Genomic DNA, 25,004 nt, shown 5'->3' on the forward strand with positions numbered 1-25,004 from the left:
AATTCATGTGCAAAACCAAATACTTTGCATTTAAACACTGCCTTTAATTTGTATTTCACAACTGGATTGGGCAGGCAGCGACTGGGCTGACTGGGCAGAGGAGCCAGCTGGCCAGTTTGTGGGAGGCAGGAAACCTGTCAGATACTGACAAGATTCACCACTGGCTTCTGCCCACAGAGGTAGCCAAGAAAATACAGCAAGGTACCCAGCAGCCATGGGCACCCACTACACCTGCTCATCCTGCTGCCCAGCTGTAGCTATTGCTCCTCCACTCCCAGCCCTGACCCCACCACTTCTTCTCAGCTCTAGTGGGAGCAGTTCTACCCATTTTACAGATTAAAAAAATCTGGCACAGTTAATGAGTCAGAAACAACAGAGTAAATTATCTGGGAATACTGTCTCTTTTCCTACTGTAACCACAGCATGAAACTGCCCCTCTGGGTAAATCTTTGCTCTAATAACATGAAATACAACATGAAGAACTGTGTTACAAGTCAGCCATTAAGTTTACGCCACTGCAGAAGACAGTACAGAGCACATTTCATTCTTTGACGTTATAGTAATACAGAAAACCAGAGATGGTCTTTGTCTCAGCCTCTGTACAAGACAGATCTGGAAGCACTACCAGAGTATTTTTTGTGATGCAGTCCAACACTTACACAGAGCCAAACAATTAGAATTTCTTGTTGTCAGCATCAAGTTCACCTCTCTCTGTTCTTACCATAGTCCCTGGAGCACAAATTAGCCTTTCAGAAATAAAAAAAGCAGAGCCTACAGAGTAATCACCATGTCTGCTGTCTGACTAAAGCCAATGCAAGTCTATACAGAAAAGAATCCAAGCCAGGAAGTAAAGAGTTTGCTGCTTCACATACTTGCCCAGTAACTTCTTAAAGTGAAAGGTGACCCAAAAAGCCTTTCCAGCCCTGGCAAACTCCTCAGAAAATAATTCTCTAAAGAGTTAATCTCATTCTTATGTTGCAGAATTTAGCATGCAAGTACAGGATGCCCGGGCTTCTCTCTCTGCAACTCCAGTGCACTGCGATCATGTAACAAACCAATGTAAAAGACACTACCTTATTTCAGCAACAGAAGGCAGTGAATTTGAGTCCTTCATGAAACCAACACCAAAAAGACACGATAGTACTAGAAACTGTAGTACCATTAAGCCTTTGGGACAAAGGGTTAGTGAGCTTCAGGGGATTCTGGGCAGCACCTATAGTCACTCCCAGCTTACTCCGCTCTTGCTGACATGCAAGGATATGGCCCTGGGAGACACCAACAAAAGACGGTAGGCAGTAATTGCAGCCTATCTAATTACAAAAGTCAGAGGCTGTTTTAGAGTAACTCATCCTCCCCGTCATCCCTTCACTCCCTCAATGTACAAGACCTCTGCTCTCAATCAGCCTTCTCCTACAATCAAACATTTCTCATACCCCACAAAGGCACCACAGCACTTTGCTGAAGAGAAAAAAGGGTGCCAGCGACTGCAGGGAGGTAAGGGGGTGCCCAGCCTACCTCCAAACACATCATCCTCCTCATTTTTGGACTGGAGAGGTCATGCAAGCAGCTGGCCCCAGCTGCAAGCAGGGGTCAAAGGGAGCGACAAAAGCCAGAACAAGCAATGAAGAGAAGAGGGCTGAGCTGCACCACACAGAGCAGTGTTTGGCAGATGGGAGTCACACCTACAAGCTGGTATTACGCTACAGAATTGCACTCACAAAGCAACGCGGCATCAGTATATGTCATCCACAAAGGGACAAAAGGGGTCTTATGACAAAGTTATGTGAAGACAGAGATGTTAATTTGCTTTAGACATCATATACTCTAAGGTATGGCTAATGGATACAAAATACTGTAGCAAGTACAGTAGGACACAAGCAAAGAGAAAATTTTAAGAGGACTTTTTTCTTGTTTGGTATTTGGAAAAACAATTATGGTGGACTCATGCTCTTTAGTGCATCCTGCCTGAATGATCCAGCAACCCTCACCACTCTCTTCAGACATTGTTCTTTTGAATGAATATTGGCCAAGAAGATGCGATCGTAAGGAGGGAGGAAAAAAACTTTCTGAGGCTTGCCCCATTCAGCATCTCCAGAATGCTGATGCTCACAGACGCTGCTTTTATCAGGCCATGCTTGGCCAAGTATGGCAGAGCATCCCACACAACCACTGCTCCCCAGAGTTCGCCATCTACAGGGGACAGGTATGAAATGTATTTGTATAGGTAGGTTCATCTCAGAACAGGACAAAGAAAGAGGTTATAAAAACCTCCTAAGCCCTGTCTGGAACTCATGCTTGCCTCCTCCCTTTCACTGCATCAAATGCCAAAGCACTACACCCTTAACATGCCAGTGTACTGAGATGCTCTCTCCTGCTTTTCTGAATTAGACACTCCAGTAACCTATCCTTAGTTCTCCTGAAGGAAAGAGGTTGGGCAAAAGTCTGATGAGGAAAGGATGATACTTGATCAGGTCCAGAGTGCAGAGTCCTCATGAAAACCCTGTTTTCAGGATCCATTTCATTTTCTCTTGCTGTATACCAGTAGTGATCAGTAGAGAAACACTTAATACTAGGGAACAGAATGCCCCAGATGGGAAGGCAGATAGGACAGCCTCAAAAAACCCATTTTCAAATATGCTTTTTACCCAGAACCATGTTTTCTACCACAACCAGCAGGAAAGAGGTTAACGCTATGCCAGACTCCACAGCTGCAATGCTGTGGCGTTCACACCCTGCTGCCCTTGACTGAAAGTACCAGAGAATTATGCCACAACACCTCTGAAAAGCAGGGCACATTTCGGGCATTTTGCTGTTCTTCTAAAAGGTCTTCAGCAGTTTCTAAGTTCTGCTGCAGCCTCTCTAAATATCTGTGTTCCCAAATAAAGCCACTGGCGAGTGGATGCTCCTGATGCATACCAATGCGAAGCACTCCCTGACACAAGCCCTACAGGAATATTCCTGTGCTCGCTGTCCTTTAGACGTAGACACACTGCACTGCCTCAGCTTCTGTATATAACAGATCCCAGACAACTGAACTTTATGGCTGCCAAGATCTTTTCTCTGTGATCAGTTACATGAACACCCTCTCTTTTTTTTTTTTCTTAGAGTTCTGTCTCTCCTTTACTTCTTCTCTCCTTAGTCTCCCTGTTTTACCCATGAGTGTGTTAATTTATCTCATGTTAGGTGTCTCACATGGTTCAGAAGACTTTCGGGTATTTGGGGGGGGGTTATACTTGGGAAAGGTGCTGGTTTTAATTATTTATATCAATTGCATTATCTGGACTCATACCAAATACAGACACACTGTACCCTGTAGAATTACCTTCACTTCAGCCTTTATATCCTTAAAAGAAAGATAAAGTTGAAGTGAACAAAGGCCACTTGTGAAGGAGATAAGTTGTTTATCAATCAGATTTCAGAGTAGTGCTAAAAGGGAACGTCTTAACTGATTGGAATCCTACCCTCAGATAGGTCCAAGTATGCCTAAATTATCTCCCGCAGTTACCCAATCTCTTGTGCTCCAATTTCAAAGCTTATTTACTTTTTCTCAGTTTCCCAGGTCTTCCCAAGAATGTTAGCCTGCTTGTTCCAAGAAAAGTCTGTGAATCCTCACAAACCACTCTGGTCTGAGTACCCAAAACAGTACTCAGGCAGCTAGAAACAGGACTTGAAGGGAAACCCTGAATCAACAAATCCAGTTACCAGTTCTCCATCGCATGAACTAAGTCTCACATACGAACAGCAGGACTGGCTCAGATCAACATCTCTCTCCCCATCCTGTTTCGCAGAACTGCCAAATGCAGACACTTGGAGAATAGTAAAATAGGATGTGGTACTTCCCACTAGTTCTTTCCATGCCTTTTCTAAACTGAGGGACGAGAAATGTCTGGTGTATTCTAAGTGAATCCTTAGCCATATTTTCCCATATTTTTCTAATATCTGCTCAATCCTAGGATTTTTTTTCTTTTTTTTTTCCCCAAGGTAATATCTTGCTAGTAGTACACTATAAAAAACCCAAACTATAAAGCAAGTATATTCAAGCCTTGGTCTTACACTTCCAACAGATGAGCTCTGAAAAGCAGAAATTCCTATTATTTGCTAAATTTATGACTTCACACTCCAGGCTATGACACTTAAATTTCCCCCCCCTGCAATTTCAAGTCTAACATAACCTATTTCAATGATACAGCATCCCAGTTCTTCTCTGTACTGATGACACTTTTCAGCTTTGCATCTTAAGCAAAGTTCATCTCACACGTTCCTTATTCTTGTCCCACGAGTATCAATGAAAATTTTGAATAAAAGCAGCCCCAGAACAGAGACTTAAGGGACTATGTGAACAGTCTTACTTCTCCCAATAATTTCCCCTCACTTGATATCCTCTAGATTTATGAAGCCATGCAATTCAGTGGACTTACTTAAAATCTTTGCTGTGATATTTAAAGTTTTATTGGCTTCTTTCTCCAGTACTCCAGAACAGAAGTTACTGTTGACCTGTGGTACCTCTGTCTCCCCACACTGCCACTAGCCCTGCAAGTAGGTTTCATGCACACGAGAAGGTTTCTGCTATCTGTTCTATGCTGGGGTCTGTTACACACCCTGCCGCAGTCAGAAAACCTCTTCAATCACCAATTACTACCCTCTTGTCCTTAGGGATTGCATTCAGGTTCCTCTTTACCACTGCCAAATTAGACAAACTGGTCAGCTATTCTGCAGTCAGTCGGATACTACATCCAAGAGAGCAATGAGCAATTCAGATAAGCTGAGTCAGCCAAGCTCAGCTCCCTTCCTAGTCAATGGATAGGAAGTATTGCAGTGCCTAAAGCAGAACTGAGAATGGCTCATGTCTTGACACCAGACAGGAGAAAGCCAAGTACCACTGACCTGCATGTATATCCTGTAACTCCAGGTAACACAGTGCTCTGAAATGCAGAGCTATCATTACACTTGATCTGTGCCAAATACTGGAGAGTAAAGCTACACAAAGATGCACACATACACATCTCGCCACATATATATCATTAGCCTGCTTAGCTGGATGCAATTGATGGGTAGAAAGGATGAAAGGCAGTTCCCAAATGATTCTTCTCAGTCAGTAACACAGTGGTGCTTCACAGACTGTAGACATACCACCTGAGTACACAAATTACAGTCCCGGTGTAATTCTACAGTGGACAAATTATGGTGAGGAGTACTACTGAATTCTCTGTGGCACTGCTACAAACCTAACAGATAAATAGCTCAATCTACTGCTGTGGTCAGGTTAAACACCTGAAGAGACCTTGTCTTGTGTTAACAGGTTTAAAAAAAAGAAAGAAAAAAAAAAAGAGAGGCCCTAAGCTCTAGTTTGCAGTTGGGTTGTGGAGTTTTTTGTTTGTTTTGGGAAGGTTTTCTGTTTTGGTTTTGGTTTGTTTTTAAATTAGATCAGTCTGATCTCCTGTCTTGAACAGAAACAGGACTCAAGTGACTTGCTCAGTCACAAAAATAGCCTGTATGAAGGCCGAGTCAGGAATGCCAATGGCAGACTGACAATTCACAAATTCCTACACTTCACAGAAATCCATCCACTTTGACAGTCTGAGCTATTATGCCTCATGTGTTTTTCTAATTTGGACTTTTAACTCCCCCATCCATTTACAGGCTTTCTACATCACTGCATCTCTGTGTTCTGCATCTTGAGTCTTCACACTGTGGTGTCTGGGTGAAGAATGGCTTCCCATGCAAGTGTTAGATGGTTCTTCATAGAACAGAACAGAACAGTTCAAATAACAGAAATTCTTAGCAATGGGGAAACACAGAACACTTGTCAAAGGATGAAAAACGCAACTCAGTTTGGCCAACTTGAGTCTCCATAAAGAAGCTTGACATAAACAAACTTGGCCGATTTATATTTTAAAGTATCTAATTGTCATTCAAGCTCTTTGCGGAACACATTCCTTCATAAGAGTTACGATAATCAACTTAACTAGAAAAAGTACCATATAAAGCAACATTCATAGCCACGACATGAAGCAGCCATGCCGAAAGCTGCTCTGCTATCTCGCTGGAAGAACACATGTCCTAATTGCAAAAAAATGGAGAAAAAGGTAACACAACTGGCTTGGAGATCATATTCCTTTCTAATGACCAGCAAAGCAGTTCAGAGCACTGCTACAAAACAAATTTGATGGCCTAAAGCCTCACCTGGGTAAACCAGTGTAGCTGGTGATCTGGCATTACATATTCAGCCTCTCTTTCAACACAGTTACTTTTCCTGGAAGACAGTGATTATTACTGCAAGCTGCGGCTTTGCAGTTAGTCATAGCTAATTTATGCTCTCCAGTTTCATTCCCTCCTTAGATCTGGATTGCCTCCCATGAGAACAGTAGTGGTCATTTAGCTTTATAAGTCTCCTTGGCATCTCTCTCCTGAATTCCTACTACTCTCAGACTTTCGAGCTCTTCTCCAAAGCCAAGTGAAAGCTATTTCCTCATTTGGTAGAGAACACTTAATTGGATAAACAAGTGGCATGTTGTCCCTGTAGCTTAGCTAGCAATAAAATAAGAAACACACATTTCTCTGGGTAAAGAGAAACTGGTACTATTCTAATTTATCCCTTTTTTCTGGCTGGTGGGACTGGGGGCCTACTTTGAAGAAACTAGTAGCTTCCTCTATGCATTTTGGTGCAAAAAAGGTTAAATGCACCTTTTTTGACAAGCGTCTGCTACCAGTCTGTAATTTAACTAGGTTATATAAAGATACATTAAAAGCTGTCAGCAAGTACTGAGCTACTCCGAACTGACATGATGTAAAAATCTGTTGAGGGAAGAAATACGGCATCTCCCGTTGGTTATGAGTTATGAGGAAAAACACAACAGCTGTTGTAAAACGTGTAGGCAATGCAGTTCAAATGCTTTGGTGTCAACTATAGACATGGCCAAGACTGTTTAATGCAGATTAAGATCTAACAAGGCCCTTTGAGGACAAAGAGCAACACAAGACATCCAGATTTCATATGGAAAACAAAGCCAGAAAGAACTTATTTTTAAAATAAATCCTCAAATCTCATGGCAGCGATAACAGCCAATTCTTGTTTTCTATAACATGCAAAACACAACTTTCAAGAGAAGGGCATCTATATTAACAACTAGATACAGCAAAAATACTCTGTGTTGGTGAAAACCTGTTCACATACCCTATGCCGTAAGAACACAAGAATGGCCAGACTGGATTAAAATAAAGATCCCTTAAAACCAGCAGCCTTCCTCTGGCAGCAGATAAGAGCAGGTTCTTATGGAAAGGCTGCAAGAACAGTACAAGGACGAAAGGACACAATCCCTGATCTCCAGATGTTCTGGCATTATTCCTGTCAGGGAGTTCTCAAGTCAAAGGCTGCTTTCTCATCACTTTGCTGGAGCTTTCCTTCATCAGTTGCTCATTTGACCCAGTTACCATTCCGCCATCTAAGATACCTCATTGCCCGCCTATTTACCCACCTTCCAAGGTCAATTTAAATGATATATTATGTCTCACAGTTAGTAATTCAGCATTGTGGTATTAATTCCTTTTGAATAGCACCTTGTTTTAGTGATTTGTTGTTTTTCATTAAATAACATAGCTTGTCTACTACGGCCATGTCTCCTTCAACCACTTATTTTATTCTTACTTAGATACTTGTTAACAGAATCTCAGGAAGGCTTCCTGATTCTGAAGTGTTTGAAAAAGTTCCCAATTTGTGCACCTTTAATGAGCTTTTCTTCAAGACATTTTTTGCTTATGAACCAAGTTTTTCAGTTATTTTACCAGCTTGTACATTACTTTTAATTTTTTCCCCCACCAAATATAATTACTGCATTTGCAAAAACTAAATTTTAGGTTTCTTTTTACTTGCTATTACTTCTTACTATTTATTCCCACCACCTTTTAGTGTTTGATTTTTTTAAAAAAATAATAAAGACAATAATAATGAATTATCACTTGTCTTTAGCTTCCAAGAAGATATCATTAAACAAGTCCCATACAACTTAAGTATTTTACCCCTCTGGCTGTTTCTTTTTAAGCCTTCATCATTTTTAAGCAGTTTCCCTTCTAGAAGTTAAACACACTCAAAGCAGACTCACACTATATCTATAGGACTAGAAATCAGAGCTGCAACTCCAGCACAAGTTAATAGTTACACATTATTGCTTGTAATTATAACAGATCTTACAGTCCTAGTCTTAGATCCACTACCTTATATTCAGCACAGTGCTAACACAACATAAAGATATTTTTCACCCTAGCAGAAGGACCCCTGACAGTCCCACTGTGAAAAAGAAGTGATAATAAAGACTGAGAAACACAACATTGTTTCCTTTTTTTTAAAGTAATGAAATACAATGCATCATTAAGACGAGAACAGTTTCCTCTTCCTATTTGTTTTGCACACCTTAACACAGCAGAAAGACTGGGGAGGGCAAATACCACGTATTTAATACCTGTTTGTACAAACATGAATAATCTTCCTTGTCGGAATAGGACCACAGATGAAAGAAGTATTCACTGACAGCTATCATAATAATAACTGAGTTGGCTAAAGGAACTTAGCTAGAGGAAAGTGCAAATTAAATACAGCAATCACAAGGGTAGTTATACTTTGGTAGCTGGTGTATTATGCCATGCTGCATAGCACGCAAGGGGAAAAAAAATAACAACACATCAGTGATGCTGCAAGGAGCAGTTTTATTCCATTCACATTTCCATGCTCCATTTAAGAGGCTTAAGAACACAGCCATTGACTAAGAAGTGAGGCCATTACACCAGCTTTAATTGCCAAGGTAAAACGGGGACTACACATAAGACATCACTATAATTATTCATGAATCACGTTTGGAAGTCTTTTCTTCCAAGACATTAAATTTTCCCTTTCCTGAAGAAACAGCAGATTGGAAACCTACACACTCACCCCAGAGAGATCTCCAAATGCTTCTCGCCTCTCGTGCCCTCTGTGAGGCAGGCTGCTGGGGTCCACTGGTTTTATTCTATACACTGCTTTGCATTATACCACCATCCACCCCAGCTAGTTTGTCAGCCATCTGCCAGCATACTGCCCTCTGTCAGAAGTGCTTCTTCATGTGGCAACTCTGCTAAAGAAAAGGTATATTAAAAAATCCACCTTATGAAAAAAAGACTCTTTCCCACCCCCATGAGATGCAAGACTCAGCCCTATTTGTACTAAGTAATTTTTTTGTTCTTGTTTCATACTGATAACACCTGAAACTGTCAATCTCCAATGCAGTCCAGAGCAAGAGGCACACATTACATTATCTTCAGCTGCAGACCGAAGGAACGACCCCATGTTTTGGCCTCCTCGTTTCTGGCTGAAGCACATTCTGAACATGCTATGTTTCCTGGCATGCAGGGCCAGCCATAGCAGCCCCTTCACACTGCCTAACTTCATCTGCCTCCTGTCTGATGCCTCCCACACCTGGCAAGCAGCAGCAGCAGCAGCAGCTGGCACCAGCATAAGGGCGAGGGGGCATTACAGTTCCTTGCTACTCCACGTGGCTGCCCAAACAGATCCAGACACTTAACTGGCTTCATGCAGCCGTCTCAAACATTAGTGCACCACAAGGACCAGGCATGCGATGTCTGCAGATGCCTGCTCAACCCTCTGGCCTTCATACAAATTTCTCACCTGCTCTTTCCAGACCCCAACTTATTATTATTCCAAAACTTACAGCCCAGTAGCATATTCATGCCCTGAGCAGGAAGGGCTCCATGCCATGAAATGATACACAAAGGAACAGTGAAGGACAGTTACACCTTATATTCACCAAGTACTCTTATTCAAGCTCTTTCTTGATTTAACTGCCTGCAAGTGGGCAGAGTTCTGAGGGGTGTGAGCAGTCACAGTACTGAGATTACTGTAGAGTTCACAGCACCAAACTGAATTTTAACCTAAATGCACTCAAGTCTGCAACTTCCCCATATGCAATTATTATTTACATCTCAAGACACAGCCCCTCGAAGTCCCTGACAGTATTGACAGTGCAATGAAAATGCTGCCTTTTAAAATGTGTTACTAGATTGTCTGGGGCAAATGGTATACTTGACCTAGGAAGACTAATGATTTCTGGCTTATCAAAATACATTATTACCAGACAGTAATAGTTGTAGAGAGACACAATCTTCTTTCACTTAAAGAACCTGAGGAAAAAAAAATATTAGCAGAAATTTAGGAAATTACATGCCAGGCTTGTTTGTTTTCAAAGATGATGTTTCTGATTATAAACATTCACAGATAACAACATTCCTCTGCCAATCTTGCAAATACAAATTTGATCCATTGTGGAAGGCAAAAATTATTTGCAATGAATAGATTGCCACCACTGTGCAAATCATAAACAATAATAATGCAACATTCAAAACATCAAAGACACTACAAATATTTGCATGCATGCACTACAATATCCTGTCATTCAACACTGATAGAAACACAGCCCAAAAGAAAATTTCACTAGTTCAGCTGCCCCCGTAACAGGCAAAGCAACCCCCAAAGTAACAGGCATCTAATCAGGAACTAATTAAACAAAATTTTTGAGATGGGAACAATGTTTGAGATTTGTTGTTAAATTACGTGGCATTCAGAAATATAAAGCTGAGGATTTTTTTCTGTCAATTCCCATCCCCCCTTAAAAAAACTCTGCAGACTGAGATCAACTAAAACAATTCCAGCAACAAAGTGGGAGAATTTTTTTCCAATAATTTCTATAATTCCAAAACATAAACTGTGTGCTACGTTTCATTTTAGAAAGTTATCCCAAATTACATAGAAAGGCAAAATCCTAAACAAAAATTTAGTTTTGGATCCAACTAAAGTTCCAATTGAGATTATGCTGTGTGGGCATGTTGGGAAAAGGGGTGTGGGGGGAAATGCTTTGTTCAGTGATAAAACTCTCCAAATTAAATGTAGTTGATCTGAAGTTACTAAAAGTAATTACTCATAGTATACTTTTTGGCAGAGACATTTTTCTTAAGTGGTACACATGAATTTAAGTGTAATGAACTTCAGTAAGGGTGAAATACTACCTACAATGTTATTCCAGCTCCGTAAGTATCCACCAAGGAGATTTATAGTAATACAAATTATTTATATTTCTCTTGCTAACACAGAAGCATGTTAATTCTTAACAGACAAGTTTCTGCAAAAAGAAAATAAATTCCTTAGCAATTGTTTTTTTGCCAAAAACAAACATGCTTTGTCCCCCAGTACCTAATCCACTATTTGCTTGATCTGATCTAGTCATAAAGATAGTGGACCTGACTAGATCTTGATTTATCTATTTAATAAACTCAAACTTGGAGAAAATTTGGGGGAAGAGAAAATGAAGGTAAAAACCACAGGTACTAAAAATGAAGAAAAACATTTGCTTAAACTATTAAGTTCCATTAAGCTCCAGAGCTATGGCCATGTTAATAATGTTGCAAAAGAACACGAATTTTTTCTTCATGGCAACGTTCCTTGTGTTTACATTTTGATTAAAAATTAGTTTACAGTCTGTTATACAGGATATAACACAGCTATAATAAGTTACTCAGGAAAGTAAGGGACAAAGGACAACCGATGAACTTCAGAAAGCTCTCCTGAGCCTGAGCAGCTGGACAAGAAGGAAGATGTAATTCACTGTAGATTAATGAAAATTGATAAAGCATGGCATGGTGAAGGGGAAAAGGCAGCAGAGAAATAATCCCAACCTTTGTGTATTAAAATGATGGGCTCTGACCTACCTGTTACTGTGGAGAAATAGGAACCTGAGCTGCCATTTTCATGGAAAAAAATTTTGGAACTATATAACAAGCCCATCTCAGCAGCTGTCCAAAAATGCTGTGTCAAGCATTCAGAATTACCAAGAAACAAAAAAATAATGAAGAATACACTATGCCACTGAGTAAACCGTCTCAAACACTGTGCTCAGTGTTTGACTGTTCATTGTCTCCTCCAAGACAATAGCTTCAGGAAGCAGCAAATGAAGCTGATAAAAAGCTAGTGAAAAACAAAAGAAGATACATCTAAATCCATTTTTAAGTGTTATGATTCACAGTAAAGATTCCTGTTTCTAACACCAAGTGACTCAGGGGAGACCAATAAAGTATGTGAAAGACTAATCCATCAATACATTCTCAAAGAAGAAAACATACCCATATCACAAAATTTGATCTGAGTTGAAAAGAGAAGCAAGGATGAACAAACAGGAGATGTCCTACTGCCCTGTTCTTACTCTTCCCTAGATATTTACTTAGTCATTGTTGGATAGAGGGTGCTGAATAAAACAGACATTTACCCTATCCACAGTCTCCATTCTTATGATTTTGATCAGATTTGGTCCATGACTGTTCTAGATAAGGAAACTGATAGAGTTAACATTGCATCCAAATAAACAGATATTAAAGTTTGGACTGAACATTTAGAATCATCTTTGTTTTAAATATATACATTTAAAAATGGAAAAAGAGTGGCATTTGAACAAAAGAAAACTTCAAATCAAAACCAGTGTCTGCATGAGCTTTTAGTGTGAGTTACAACGACAATGGATTTAGATCTACTCTTGGGATGTCCATGCATCAACAAGCCTAAGCAGTTTATTAGGGACTTGCTGTTTGCCATGAGAACTGGAATGCACAATGGATGTGTTTAAACATAGGCAATGTTTAGCCAAGACAACCAGCTTTTTTTATTACTACTTATTTACTTATTTATTTTTAAAGCTTACAATTTCAGGTGAGTCTTTCTCCAGAGCATGCCCTGGAGCCAGTGTATATATAAAGCGCGTAAATATCCCAGCCTAAATTACTAAATACTTAAATTCTGTTGCCATTTACAAATGGGTTGGGAAAGTCCATTGTTAAGCACCAGTTTCTGGAAAAAACCCAATATAGCCATGGCTTGGTAATACCCAATACATACAACAGCACAGAAGCCTTCTCAGCACGCAGCATGGATCTTAAACCAAGAGCTTTAGCTGCAGTGTAAGTGTTCTGCAATGACAGAGCTACATATATGTATATACATTTGCATGTGCGTGTCTGTCTAATATAGGTGTATATATAACCGTGCCCTGATGCTGATGTTGCTCAGGGACTGCAGCTGCTCCTCTCTGACAGACAAAGAGAATTGAAGACGCAGGACCTGATCTTCAGGCTGCTGTTTTTCAGCTGGTGCCAGAAGCCAGGCTCACACAGCTGCTGTAGAAGTACCACTAGCCCATCTGTCCTCTAAGTGCAAGCAGTGGACCCAGACTATTTGGGTCTGTTGTTTACATCGCCACTGCTGTTCACCACCTAACATCCTGACAATGTCTGCCTGCTCAGAACAGGAGAAAGACAGGCTTTTCTTGGTAATTTTCTTTTTTTGAACAGCTAGAAAATAAGGCATGCAATTGGCAAGATCTGTCCCTATTAATGTCACGTTATATGCATCACTAACCCAGTATGTAGGAAAAGCTTCAGTTCTTCCCCTGTCTTCTGCTCATCATTAATGATTACATACAAAGCATGTGCTGTGATGGGCAGCAGGTACAGCACATTGTTAATATGGCAACCAGTGCAAACAATTCTATTTACTTCCAAGCTGGACCATTCCCTTCAGCATCATGAAAATGGATTAAAGGAAAAAAAAAAAAAAGTTCTATGAACAGCAGAACTATCCAAATGTCATTTCCCCACAGATTTGCTTCTCACATGTGCTCCATTTCCTCACTTGAAGTAATTTTCTCCAATCTGTCCTGAATCCATCAGCACTCCTCACTATCAGCTGGGCCAGGGGTAGGACTGCACCCTGCTTATAGTTATGCTGAGCCACTGGTCAACCTGTATGTGTTCATCCATCGTTTCACTGATCAAAAGTTCCCACCTTTACCTGCAAAATTCATAGGAACTTAGTGGCTTTGATAGCTCCATTCCTCTTTCAGATTGGGCTCAATTTGGCCAACAACTTCCAAAGATAGTAGAAGAGACAAAGAACAGACCATCTTACAAACCTCACATTATTAAGAGTCAAGGCAAAATAGGTGTTATGTATATTTTTTATTTCTGGATTCCGAACCTTTAGACTGAAGTCAAAATTCCACAGTTTTCCCTCAGTAAACGAGACACTTTTTATAAAAAACACCACACTCATGAAATCATGAGTGAAGACTTTCAGAAAAAAAGAAAAAAAAAAAAAAAACAAAACCGCACACACATACTTAGAAGATTCATTAAAAAGACTCATGGAAACTGGACACATGATTGACAGCTCTGTATACTAACAATATTCCTAAGTAATTAGCAAATAAGTAGGTAGATTTAAACAAGAGAGTAAGTCTTAAAACTATATATAAAAAAAGAGCCTGCCTTTCCAATTCTCAAATAAGAGTTATCTTAAAGGAGCCAGACATTCTAATCCTGAGTACTCCATTCAAATCAGTTCATACTGACTAATCCTTATTTTAACCTACCCCATCAATGACAGTTCCACTGAAATGTAACACCTACTTTATAAAAACTCTAGCCATACCCAGCTTCTGGGCTAACAACTTCATATTGGTTAAAGGTGACAAGGCCAAGACCAGGAGCCACAGACACAACCAGATTCTCATGTATTGAGATCACTGATGAGATTTGTTTGACCTGTCAATTAGAGTATTTTTGCAGACAAAAGACTGGGGGAAGGGAGCTGGCAGATGGATAGTTGAAGTTCAAAGACAAAGAAAAGGGATGGATATTAAAGTACTGCAGCAAATACTAGTCAAAGTTTGAATGATTAATCTGTTGGGGGAACAAAAAACCAAACCAAACAAAAAAACACCACCACAGACCCTATCTTTGGATCATCTTAAAAAACAAACAAAACAAACAAACAAAAAAAACCCCACACAACACAACACCAGTCAAGCAAGGAGAATATCCAGCTATTTATTATTATATGGAGAAAACAGACAAAGCAAGCACGACATAGAACAGATGCACCGGCAACACTGTATTTACTTCCAGTGTAAATTTTTCTACTTACAGCATTTTCCATACTACTGCCTAAGAGAAGAAACATACAGCAGATACACAACAGACTTACTTAACAGGTCTCTCCTTCTTTACACATGCCAGAACAAGCCAAATCACAACATTTAGACTTTGGAAGCTCCATTATATCCAACCATGGAGCAATCCCCATCGCCAAGGAAAAGACTCGCAGCTTGCTTTCATGCCTGGCATTCTCCAAACAGCTTATTCCTACATTTTGGTTCCAGCAGATTATCACTAGCTGAACAAACTAAAAAAGAGGCTGCTGTGGAGATGTCACTGGCATCTAAATAAGAAGACACGACTGCCAGCTAGGGCCATCTGCCATACTTCCAACCACAAGCAGGACCCACCAAGTACTATACAGCAGGGGAATGGCAAACAAAGAAGTGAGACACTCTCTTAGAGGAAGCAAGGAGACATGAGTGAAGGGGAAGAAACCCCTGAAGAACTTCCTGCATATTTCTCTCACAGAACCCTTGTTCCCAGAATGGAATTCATTTATTTGAGGTAGCACTACAGGAATACACCCCAATTCAACTCTTAAAATAACAGCCACCAAAACACCACGTGTGTCCAAACGTGTTCTGGGACTGTACGATTCCGTGTCAGGGATCCCTGCTGAATCACTGAGCCCACAGTTTCAGGTGGTCACGAGTGCAACTGAAGAAAAGCTTAAATCTCCCCTTTCCTTAAGTATGTTTCTGCACTGCTACATACTTAGTCACTTACAATAATCAAAAACCACTTCCATTTGAAGAGAAACAATTTTGTTGGTCACGGGTATACCACAAGGGAATAGAAAGACTGGGTCATTTTTCTGGGCTATAGGAATGAATTGTGTAGAACAGTAGCTTTGCAGAGCTCTGGTAACTACCTTTAAAAACAGATTAACAAACAAATTGTTAATAACCAACCAACTTCACAAATTGGGAGATACAGAAGCAGATAAAAATCCCTCTTATAAGCTTAGCAATACATTTTATTCTCCATTACTTTAGAACAAAATAGTATAAAACTGTTTTAAAGTAAAGATTCCTTTATCCCTAAACCCCGTCTAAGGAAAACACCAAGTAGTCCAACATCCTGATGCAGACTTGCCTTATCCATAGGAGAGGAAAGTCTAAACAGCAGTATTAGACCACTTTGACAGAGCACACTACCACTGAAGTACTGTTATGGTACCTGCACAGAACTGTTCAACCTGGGACAGATAATAAAATGATAACATGTGGGTCAGCATGGAAAAGGGATCTCACACTAACTTGAAACGCTTCTTGGCATGTAGCAGGAGAAAAGAGATCATGCTGAATTCCCCAAAACTGAAGCAAATTTGGAAGAGATAAAATGCCGTTAGTGGATTTTATGCTACAGTGAGTGGACCAGGTTAAGAATATAAATGACACTGAGTAAGTACAAGAGCTCATTCTTAGGCTTCATATAATGGCGATATCCTGCAATAAGGAGAACAGTTACATTTGAGCAGAATTCAGCCACCATTCTGCTTTTCAGTGACAAACTTGCCACATGTGTCAGAGCAGACACAGGTCTGCCCAGAGAGGTCCCACCTGGAGCATCTCCCACCCACTGCCATATGAACAGAACCGGTCATACAGCCACCAATTAAACGTTCACAGAGGGCTGCCCTGACAGTGGCTGGGCACAGAGGGAAGAACTGAGGTGGGGGAAACCTTTCAAAAATCTTGGGCACAGGCAGCAGACTTACCCAGTTTCCTACAGATCGCCAGGGTATGGAGCAACCACCAAGTTTGCTGTGTATGTCTGTCACTGCTAAGAAACAGCAGTATTCTGCAACAGCTGAACTTTGGGAGGGGGAATAAATAAACAAACTGTGCTTCGTGACTTTGTACTGCATTGCTGTTGCCTGGGCAGCAGACAATGACAGCACTTCTTGTAAACGCTGATGCCCACCAGGACTGAGGCAACCCTCTGACCAGCTGGAGACAGCCAAAGCATGATCTGTCCACAGTGCTACGCAAGGCCCAGTATGGCCAGGAGCCTACCAGGTACGTGTGTACAGATCGTTCTCAATTTCCACACTAATGTTTTTCCACCCTTCTGCCATTTCCCTGCTAATGTTGGTATAGCCTTTGAAGATAAAAGTATTACCAGAAGCAACTGTCCATTGACAGCTCTACACTGTAAACAAGTGTCAAGGAAACAAAGCCTTAATGATGCTCCGTCATCTAAAAATACTATAAACAATGTCTGTGTTACTGATGAATAAAAGAGGGCCTTGTTCCTAATGAAGAGGATAGACTATCAGAGAAAAATTCATTTCCCAGCTCTATAGGACTTGGTGCATAAACCCAGGGTATTCATTCAACTTCACTGAGCTTTGCTCCCTCCCAGCCCAACTGAGGGGACAAGCTGACACTACTGCTGCGACACAAGGGATCTCACGACTAACACACAACTGAGAATTAAGGCATTAGTATTTGGAAAAGTTCATTAAAATCTTTTGCAGAAAGGCACTGTGGAAACACAAAGCATTATTAGAAGTGTTCCCTAAATAGCGTGCCAAGACAAATCCAAATATTATTTCCACTGAGAGAGACAAAAATGAAACTACTTTCTCCCTTTACTTCCTCTTGGAAACTTTCCTGCACCTAAGAGATTTCATGTCTGCTCTCTTCCCAAGTACCACAGTTTGATCCATTTCTGGTGTTCCAGTAGTGATTTCCTCCTCTCAGGTTTCCTTCTCCAACTGTGACCCAAAATAAACAGCAAGGTCTGTCCCACTCTTCCCATGTTAACAATCTCATACATTATTCTACAAGATCCAGAAGTGCAAAAGACTTAACTAGACAACTGACCCAAAGAAGACAGAGCCTACAGCATCATGTTCTTCAACATGTTAAGAAGGTCATGACCTAAGAAAGGGAAACAAGGATATCACAAGGTGTTAGAAAAAAAAAAAGGATTTGGAAATTACAACTCAGTTCCTCCAGATCTCTGCTAGTTTTTCCTCTGTATCCTCTTGTCCGATTCTGCCCAAATCCCTTAATGAACCATTCATTCCCATTTGTTTCCAAATATATTTCTGAAATTAGAGATATATTTACATTTTTAAAAAAGAACAATGTCATACAATGACTGTCCTGCCCATTCTTATATCTCAAATCTGTCACTTTGTTATTCCCCTTGCAGGCCATTTTGGGAACATATAAATACATAGGAAAATGAAATTTGTAAGACATCAGCATACTTTGTTTTCAAAACAACTAAGGAAATGCTGGATTTCCTAAGTATGATGACATTCTAGCTGAAAAAGCAACATACTGTTAACCTAGAGAAGCACTGATGGTAAAAAGCCACTTCCCACATTTTGAAAGTGTCACTCTTCTTTTTCAATCATTTGTCAATATGATTTAGTCAAACAGATGCCCCTCTGAAAACCATATCTTCTCGGCACCATCCACTTGATTTATGCAGAAGAAATTTGATTCTGAAGAGTGTCACAAATAAAAACAAATAGTAAGTTTGCTACATGAGCAATGCCCATGTAATGCAAATGGAAGAAGGAATATATTTCAAAGTAAAAACACAAGGGAGATAAAAATCCATTTCTAGATTTTCTATACTTTCAGTGCTGTGTGAGAGTGATCTTTATGACAGAACACAAATCTACACCACACATCTTTGTTTTGTTCTTATCAGCTGCTATTATCCTGGAGATTCAGGAACTTTCAAATATGAACCAAATAGACTTCACACGAGAGGAAGTGATTCCAGAAAGAGGACTAAAACTAGGATTCCCCTCCCACAGGCATCTTTAAGATTTTATTTTGCCCCACTTCAGGTCAGAATTTTTTTAAATTTTTTTTTTTTTTGGGGGGGGGGGGGGAGGTGGGGAGGGACACATAACAGTGTTGCAAAGGATGACATATTCTTAACTGAGTCACTTGGACAAAATTACAAGATAACATTTCAACCATTTCCCACTAAAAATGTCAACAAAAGGGATATTCCAGGAAAACATATTTATTTAATCAAATCAGTATTTTCCAGTATTATAAATTTTTTGACCAGCTCCTATCATTAAGAAAGTCAAAAATTAGCAGTTTAGGGATCACACACTTTCCTGTCACTCATTACCATGGTAAACTGGTGCCTCATTTAGCTTCTTAAAGACCATCTCAACAAAAAAAGCACAGAAAGTTTATCATTTTATAATGTACCTGAGCTGTCAAGCCAAAACAGCATCAGGAAAGGAACATCACTAATATTCCTGTTCCCCATATCTGAAGGCTAAGATATTGGGTCTTACCAGCTCTTGGTTTATGAGGCTTGAGCACATCAGCACTCTGCCAGCCTGCAGTGGTGGGCTGAGGAGCTAAGTTTTATTGGGATCCATTTGCCAAAGCACACACTCAGAGTGTGGTCCTGACCAAGGCTGTCACAGGTGAGGACCCATGCAGCAGCCACTGCTGCCAAAGCATATTCTGGGAAGCTGGCACCTTTTAACTGCACTGTTTTGTCTTCCTCTTACTTCCTATCTCAGCCCCAAGGATCCGTTCCAACTCGCCCTGTGCAATTCATTATTTCATATAACTCTTTTTATCAAGTAGTTTAGAAGTAATCTCCTACAGTAAACAAGCTTACAATTTCTCCTTATGGGATAGATTTTTAGTATCTCAAATAATTTGTTCTACTTCCGTGGTGTTCACCTATTCTCAGTTCTCCTTTCCTCCCTCATAAGAATAAACATAAAAATTATTTTCAATGGACAACACATTCCAGGAAAGAAAAAAAAAAAAGAAAAAGAAAAAAGAAAAAAGCAGAAATAGACATTGATGCTGAAGAGTAAAAAACTGGGGGTCTCCAGGATGGAAATAATTTACCATTAGCTCAGGAAGCAGCAGATCACCACAAACAGTTTCAGAAACATCAGGTTTTTATCCTGAAAACCAGATTGCATGTCTCACTGCTGGCAAAACTGTTCATTAATAAGTGTCTTCATATGACACTGGATCTTTTGGAAAACTTTCAGGGGAAAGGCAAGTTAAACCACCTTTCCTGACTTGTGGCACTCAGAGGAATTAAGAGATTCAGACCCAACTCCTACTGCAATGTCTTCAGAGCATTGACTTCTGGACTTCAAAAAATCATTGCATCAAAACCATCATGTTTTTCCCCAGAGGTCACTTTCAACCTGAATTAGTTTATGATTCTATATTTTCAATGTTTCAGTTTGGGGTAGGCAGGGAAACCAAACCACAACAGTATTTTTCCGATACAAGTGTTTTGTCAAAAAGAATCCCCAAGCCTGTATTCTAGCAAACATTTTTTCACAAACCTCCAAATCAAAGTAAACCTCAAAAAGTTTGTAACCCAAAGGAAAGGATCACTTTGAAGGATATTACCAAGTGGAATCGAAAATGTAAGTTGAGGTTTTTTTTTTTAATCCTTGTTGCAGACTAAATACTTCAGAAGGCATAATGAAGACCTAGCACCTCACTTTCAAGTTCTCATCCTAATGAAAACTAACAGACATTCTGGTAAGCACAAGACAAACCAACCAAAGGAATTACTTGTATCATCGTATCTCCTTTTCCTTACTGACCCTGTATGACCATAACGTGCTTCACGGCAGTTTTGATAAGTTGGTCCCTACTGGAAGAATTACTTAGAAAATCCCTGATCTTCATGCCGGTGGGACTGAACCTTCTGACCTCAAGCAAAGGTCTGTTTATCTAGGCAACATGCCAAAAGTGTTACCAGCACTTGTGTAAGATTCCAAAGTTTCCCATTTCATCTACATCACAGCTGTCTTCATATTACTTTTTGTACATTGCCAGGATACTTCTGTAACCCACTGGTTTTCCAAAGCTTCTGAAAGCTTCATACTTCTCAATAGCAAGGAACATACTTCGATACTGATGGGCTGGCAGGGAAAGGATGTACTTTACAGACACTCACCTTAGTGTTGAATTCAGGCTCAGGAGTGAAACATCAGTCCCTAGCCTGTTGCAGACTGAGCTGTGTTGGCCAAAAGGCATCACTGCACTGCTCTACGCACTTTCAAATGCTATCATTTGTCACTCAAGGATCGAGGTGCTAGGGCACATGCATGCTGCACACACTTCATCACTTCTGCCTGCATGCTCCACAAACCCTTTGCATTTCGCCTCTCACAGATTACATGCGCCATTTTACACAGCTCCCTACAGCAGCCCCTTCACATTTAGGCAGTTTGTCTCTTCTTCCCCTCCCTGACAAGACAGGTTCAGCTTACCTCTAGAACTAGAAACCTAAGCTATGGTAGTGCTAAAAAACAAAGCACAGCAAATATAAGGTTTCCACCTCCTTGTCTCAGTCTGAATCACAAGCGTTTGAGAAATGCAAGACTTCAAGCTCCAGCCTTAGAAGTGCTCTTTGGAATAAGGGATGCCTAGAGGTGGTTCAGGTTTGAATTTAAAGCTCTGGCTAAGGCTGCATCTACTGTATCATTTATTTCTGAAGTTGCAGTGCAGTTCTGAAGCAAATCTCCCAGTTTTCCCAACCTATGATCTGTTGGTTTGATTTGCAGAGCAGTTTCAGTGCACCTGAGCTACATTCCTTTTAGACAAAACTAAAACAGAAGCTCACATCCAGATGCATAGCGAAGGCACTCCAACTACTAATGGGATCATAGAATCACAGAATCATTTAGGTTGGAAAAGACCTTTAAGATCAAGTCCAACCACCACTAACCTACCACTGCCAAGTCCACCACTAAACCATGTCCCTAAGCACCACATCTACATGTCTTTTAAATACCTCCAGGGATGGTGACTCAAGCACTTCCCTAGGCGGCCTGTTCCAATGCTTGACAAACCTTTCAGTGAAGAAATTTTTCCTAATATCCAATCTAAACCTCCTCTGGCACAACTTGAGGCCATTTCCTCTCATCCTATCACTTGTTACTCAAAAGCAAAGCAATGACTGGCTATTTGGATGGCTTCAAGCTGTATGAATGATAGAGACGTGCAGTCAAGACCACCAGAAAAAAAATTTAGCAAAAAGTAAACTCCAAGGGGCCTCAGCATCAACTTTTGGCCTTCTGAGTCTCTCTTCCAAAAATCCAAATGACATCTATGGTATTAAACTGATTCTTTCAGAGCATTATGTCAGTAAGGTATCACACTGGCTCATCCAGTTTCTTATCAGACATATTAATATACCAATGCTCTAGCTCAGTTCTAATGACACCAAAATTAGTCCAGAATCCCAGTAAAGGTCACATCACTTACCAGGCCATTGCAAGTGCTGATCGCTGCTGTCCCACTCCTGGAACCTGGCTGCAACACTGTGCCAATGAAGTGGCAAGGAACTCCTGAGCGAGTTGTAATCTTCGCACTAGTGTGGTTGCCACGTCTCCTTTCTACTATGTAGTTATGGGAAAGAAATCCCACGTGGACAGTCAAGTTAAAAAACAGATCCTTCTCCTCGTAGTTAATTTTATAATATACCACATTTTCCTTTTGGCTGAGATCTCTCTTCTTCCTTGTGTTTGAGATGTGATGGTGTAAATTAAAAGAAAGAAAATGCCCGCTTGCATCTACTCTTGCTGGATCAACCACATGGTATTCTGGTAATGTCTTGATAAATTGCTCTGAGAAGAAGGGAAAAAAAAGAAGCAAAACTAGGGTGAGTGCTAGCCTGTTCAGATCTCTCAGGATTTAAAGAGAAACTCGAAACTGACAGCAATTCACCACACCATCCTACAGACGCAAAGGCAGGCAGTGCACAGACCATCTGCAATACAATCCTTATTTGGGCTTTCTACTCTCCCATTATAACACTCAATTTAGAAGCTAAACATTCTTATTTTCAAATATTTTGTCACCATTCATATAAAGGATTGACTGTCACACACACACCCCGCTTCCCAATCCCACAAGAGCTGGGAACAGTCCCTGTCTTAGGTCCCCAGCACACTATGCTCTGATCAAGGAGATCATCCTCTCACACATCCAGAAAGCTGATCACCTGAAGCAGGAGACAGGGCCTTACGAATACACATGGGTGAAGAGAACACTAATAATTGGCTTGATAGGCTGTAGCAATAGCACCTCAGTAGCATCAGCTTTAGCAGATGTTGCAGCAGAGGAGGGAATTTTAAAGAAGGGTTTGAAGGGGAATGAAGTAACCATGCCCTTTTGCATACGGGGTTCCAACCAAGGTAAGATTGGACACCTTGTCACTTGTCAGGATCTAGCTGGGGAAAAAAGCGTTACTGGCATTCTTGCCTCCTGCTCTGATATAGAACAAACAACACCTATTCCAAATTTTATTATTTTTTAAATTGGTGTAAAACTCAAAAGCCCCAAGCAAGTAACATAAATCCACGTAAAACACAGTCCCTAAGAACTCATACCCTACGGGCCGGATCTTCCACTGGCATACTTGACTTCAGCCCAAGAAATCACACTCTGAACATACTCCATCGAAAAGAAATTGTGAGGATACATCACTCCAGTTCCTTTTTCCCCAGCACTGTTCTTCATTACCAAAGTCCCAGCTACTTATACATGAAGCGATTACACCTCATTCATTAATTAAGCTGGTTAACAAAGAAATTAGCCTGCTCCAGGTACTTCCAGAGCAATTTACTCCTCCCTAGGACTGGTAAGACAATCCTTCTAGAGACACTTCTCTCCACTGCCTGCACCTTCAAAGCCACACAGGATAAATCATGTCCAGACAGACAGCTGTGTGGATTCAGCCCCTTCACGAAGGAACATATCTCCTTTGTCCTCATTAGCTGCAGTATGAGACGGGCCTGCTTGTGTTTCCTCAGGCCATGAACCCCAAACAAACCCAAACCCAAAACAAAACACAGAAAACCCCCACTTCCCAGCACATATACAAAACTACATGAGAAATCTGGCCTTGTGTCAGTAGCATCTTTATTTCAGAAGCAAGCTTATTCTCATACAGAGATTTCTTTGTACACAAGCCTTCCCACCAGCCTACAATGACTTTGTGCCTTTGCAGGACAAGCCACAGCACTGGGTTTTTATATCTCCACAATGGCAACACAGAGACTAACACCTACCACAAGTTCTGAGAGACATCTCCTGCCCTTGCCCACATAAGCACAGTGGGGACTAAGACATTGAAAACTCAGTCCACACCTTCATGCCTGCAGTCTACACAGCCTATAGATAACACAAAAGGTGCCAGCTGCCTGACAATTTAGCAGCTGAAACTACACCGAGGTCTCCCCTTCCTCACACTCCAGAGTGAAGCAAAAATTGGGCAGGGGGAAGAGAGGAAAACACCCAAAAATATAGCTTACCTGCAGAAGCTGAATCGTAAGACTTCTGGGAGTCCCACATCCCATATTGTGCTAGCAAAGACAGACTACCAGAGAACACTGCAAGACCAGGTTTTCAGCACAACTGGTTTTCAGCACAACTCATGAAATAATCAAATTAAATGCCTGAAGGAAAACTTAATAATTGCTGTCCCTGTGCGATTTGTCTCTGCTTGGTGTCTTGAGCTTAATTTGTTGTGGCTTAAGTGTTAAGCTCTGTGCAAGACCAAAGACTTGCAGTTTTGGACTTCAAATTATTTGAGGAAGTTTTTTATTTCACCGCTACAGTAATTAGTGTGTAGAGGTTAAGGCAAATTAGACATCATCATCAGTAAAAGGGAAAATAATGCCTAAGCATCTGGTGGCAACAGGATTATCAAAGCAGAGAAGTCTAACTTCTTCCACCCACTCCTTAAACACTCATTTCTGAATGCTAGTCACTGGAGAGGGGAATTACGCTGCAATAATAATATACTGCACAGAAATGAATTATTAAAAAGTTTCCAAAAGACCAGAGGGAATAAGATTACAACAGAACAAAGTTTAACAAGATGAGGCTAAAGATAACTTCTGCAAGTAATCTTTATCAGTTTTGTCTAGACTGTTGGGTAGAGGTTAGCAAAGACAATCCTACCAATAACAGAACAATTTACTGAGCTCC

General features: G+C 40.6%; 1 protein-coding gene across 5 annotated transcripts in view; it reads right to left on the reverse strand.

Annotated features, from left to right (window-relative positions):
• ADAMTS12 (ADAM metallopeptidase with thrombospondin type 1 motif 12) overlaps nucleotides 1-25,004 on the reverse strand; it is a 175,179-nt gene that overhangs the window by 147,018 nt on the left and 3,157 nt on the right. For 2 of the 5 annotated variants that reach the window (XM_072860964.1, XM_072860962.1), the window contains exons 1-3: nucleotides 22,275-22,410; nucleotides 10,119-10,167; nucleotides 8,924-9,101 (exon numbers count right to left, since the gene is read on the reverse strand). Coding sequence is in view for 1 of the 5 variants with exons in the window: in XM_072860961.1 (XP_072717062.1) it covers nucleotides 22,275-22,636 (362 nt within the window). In the remaining 4 variants the exon portion in view is untranslated. Of the gene's footprint in view, nucleotides 1-8,923; nucleotides 9,105-10,118; nucleotides 10,168-22,274; nucleotides 22,637-25,004 lie in introns of those variants that run through there. The other 3 variants (XM_072860963.1, XM_072860965.1, XM_072860961.1) reach the window with 3 other exon arrangements.

This window comes from Ciconia boyciana, chromosome 4 (genome assembly GCF_034638445.1).
Source record: "Ciconia boyciana chromosome 4, ASM3463844v1, whole genome shotgun sequence".
NCBI lineage: Eukaryota > Metazoa > Chordata > Aves > Ciconiiformes > Ciconiidae > Ciconia > Ciconia boyciana.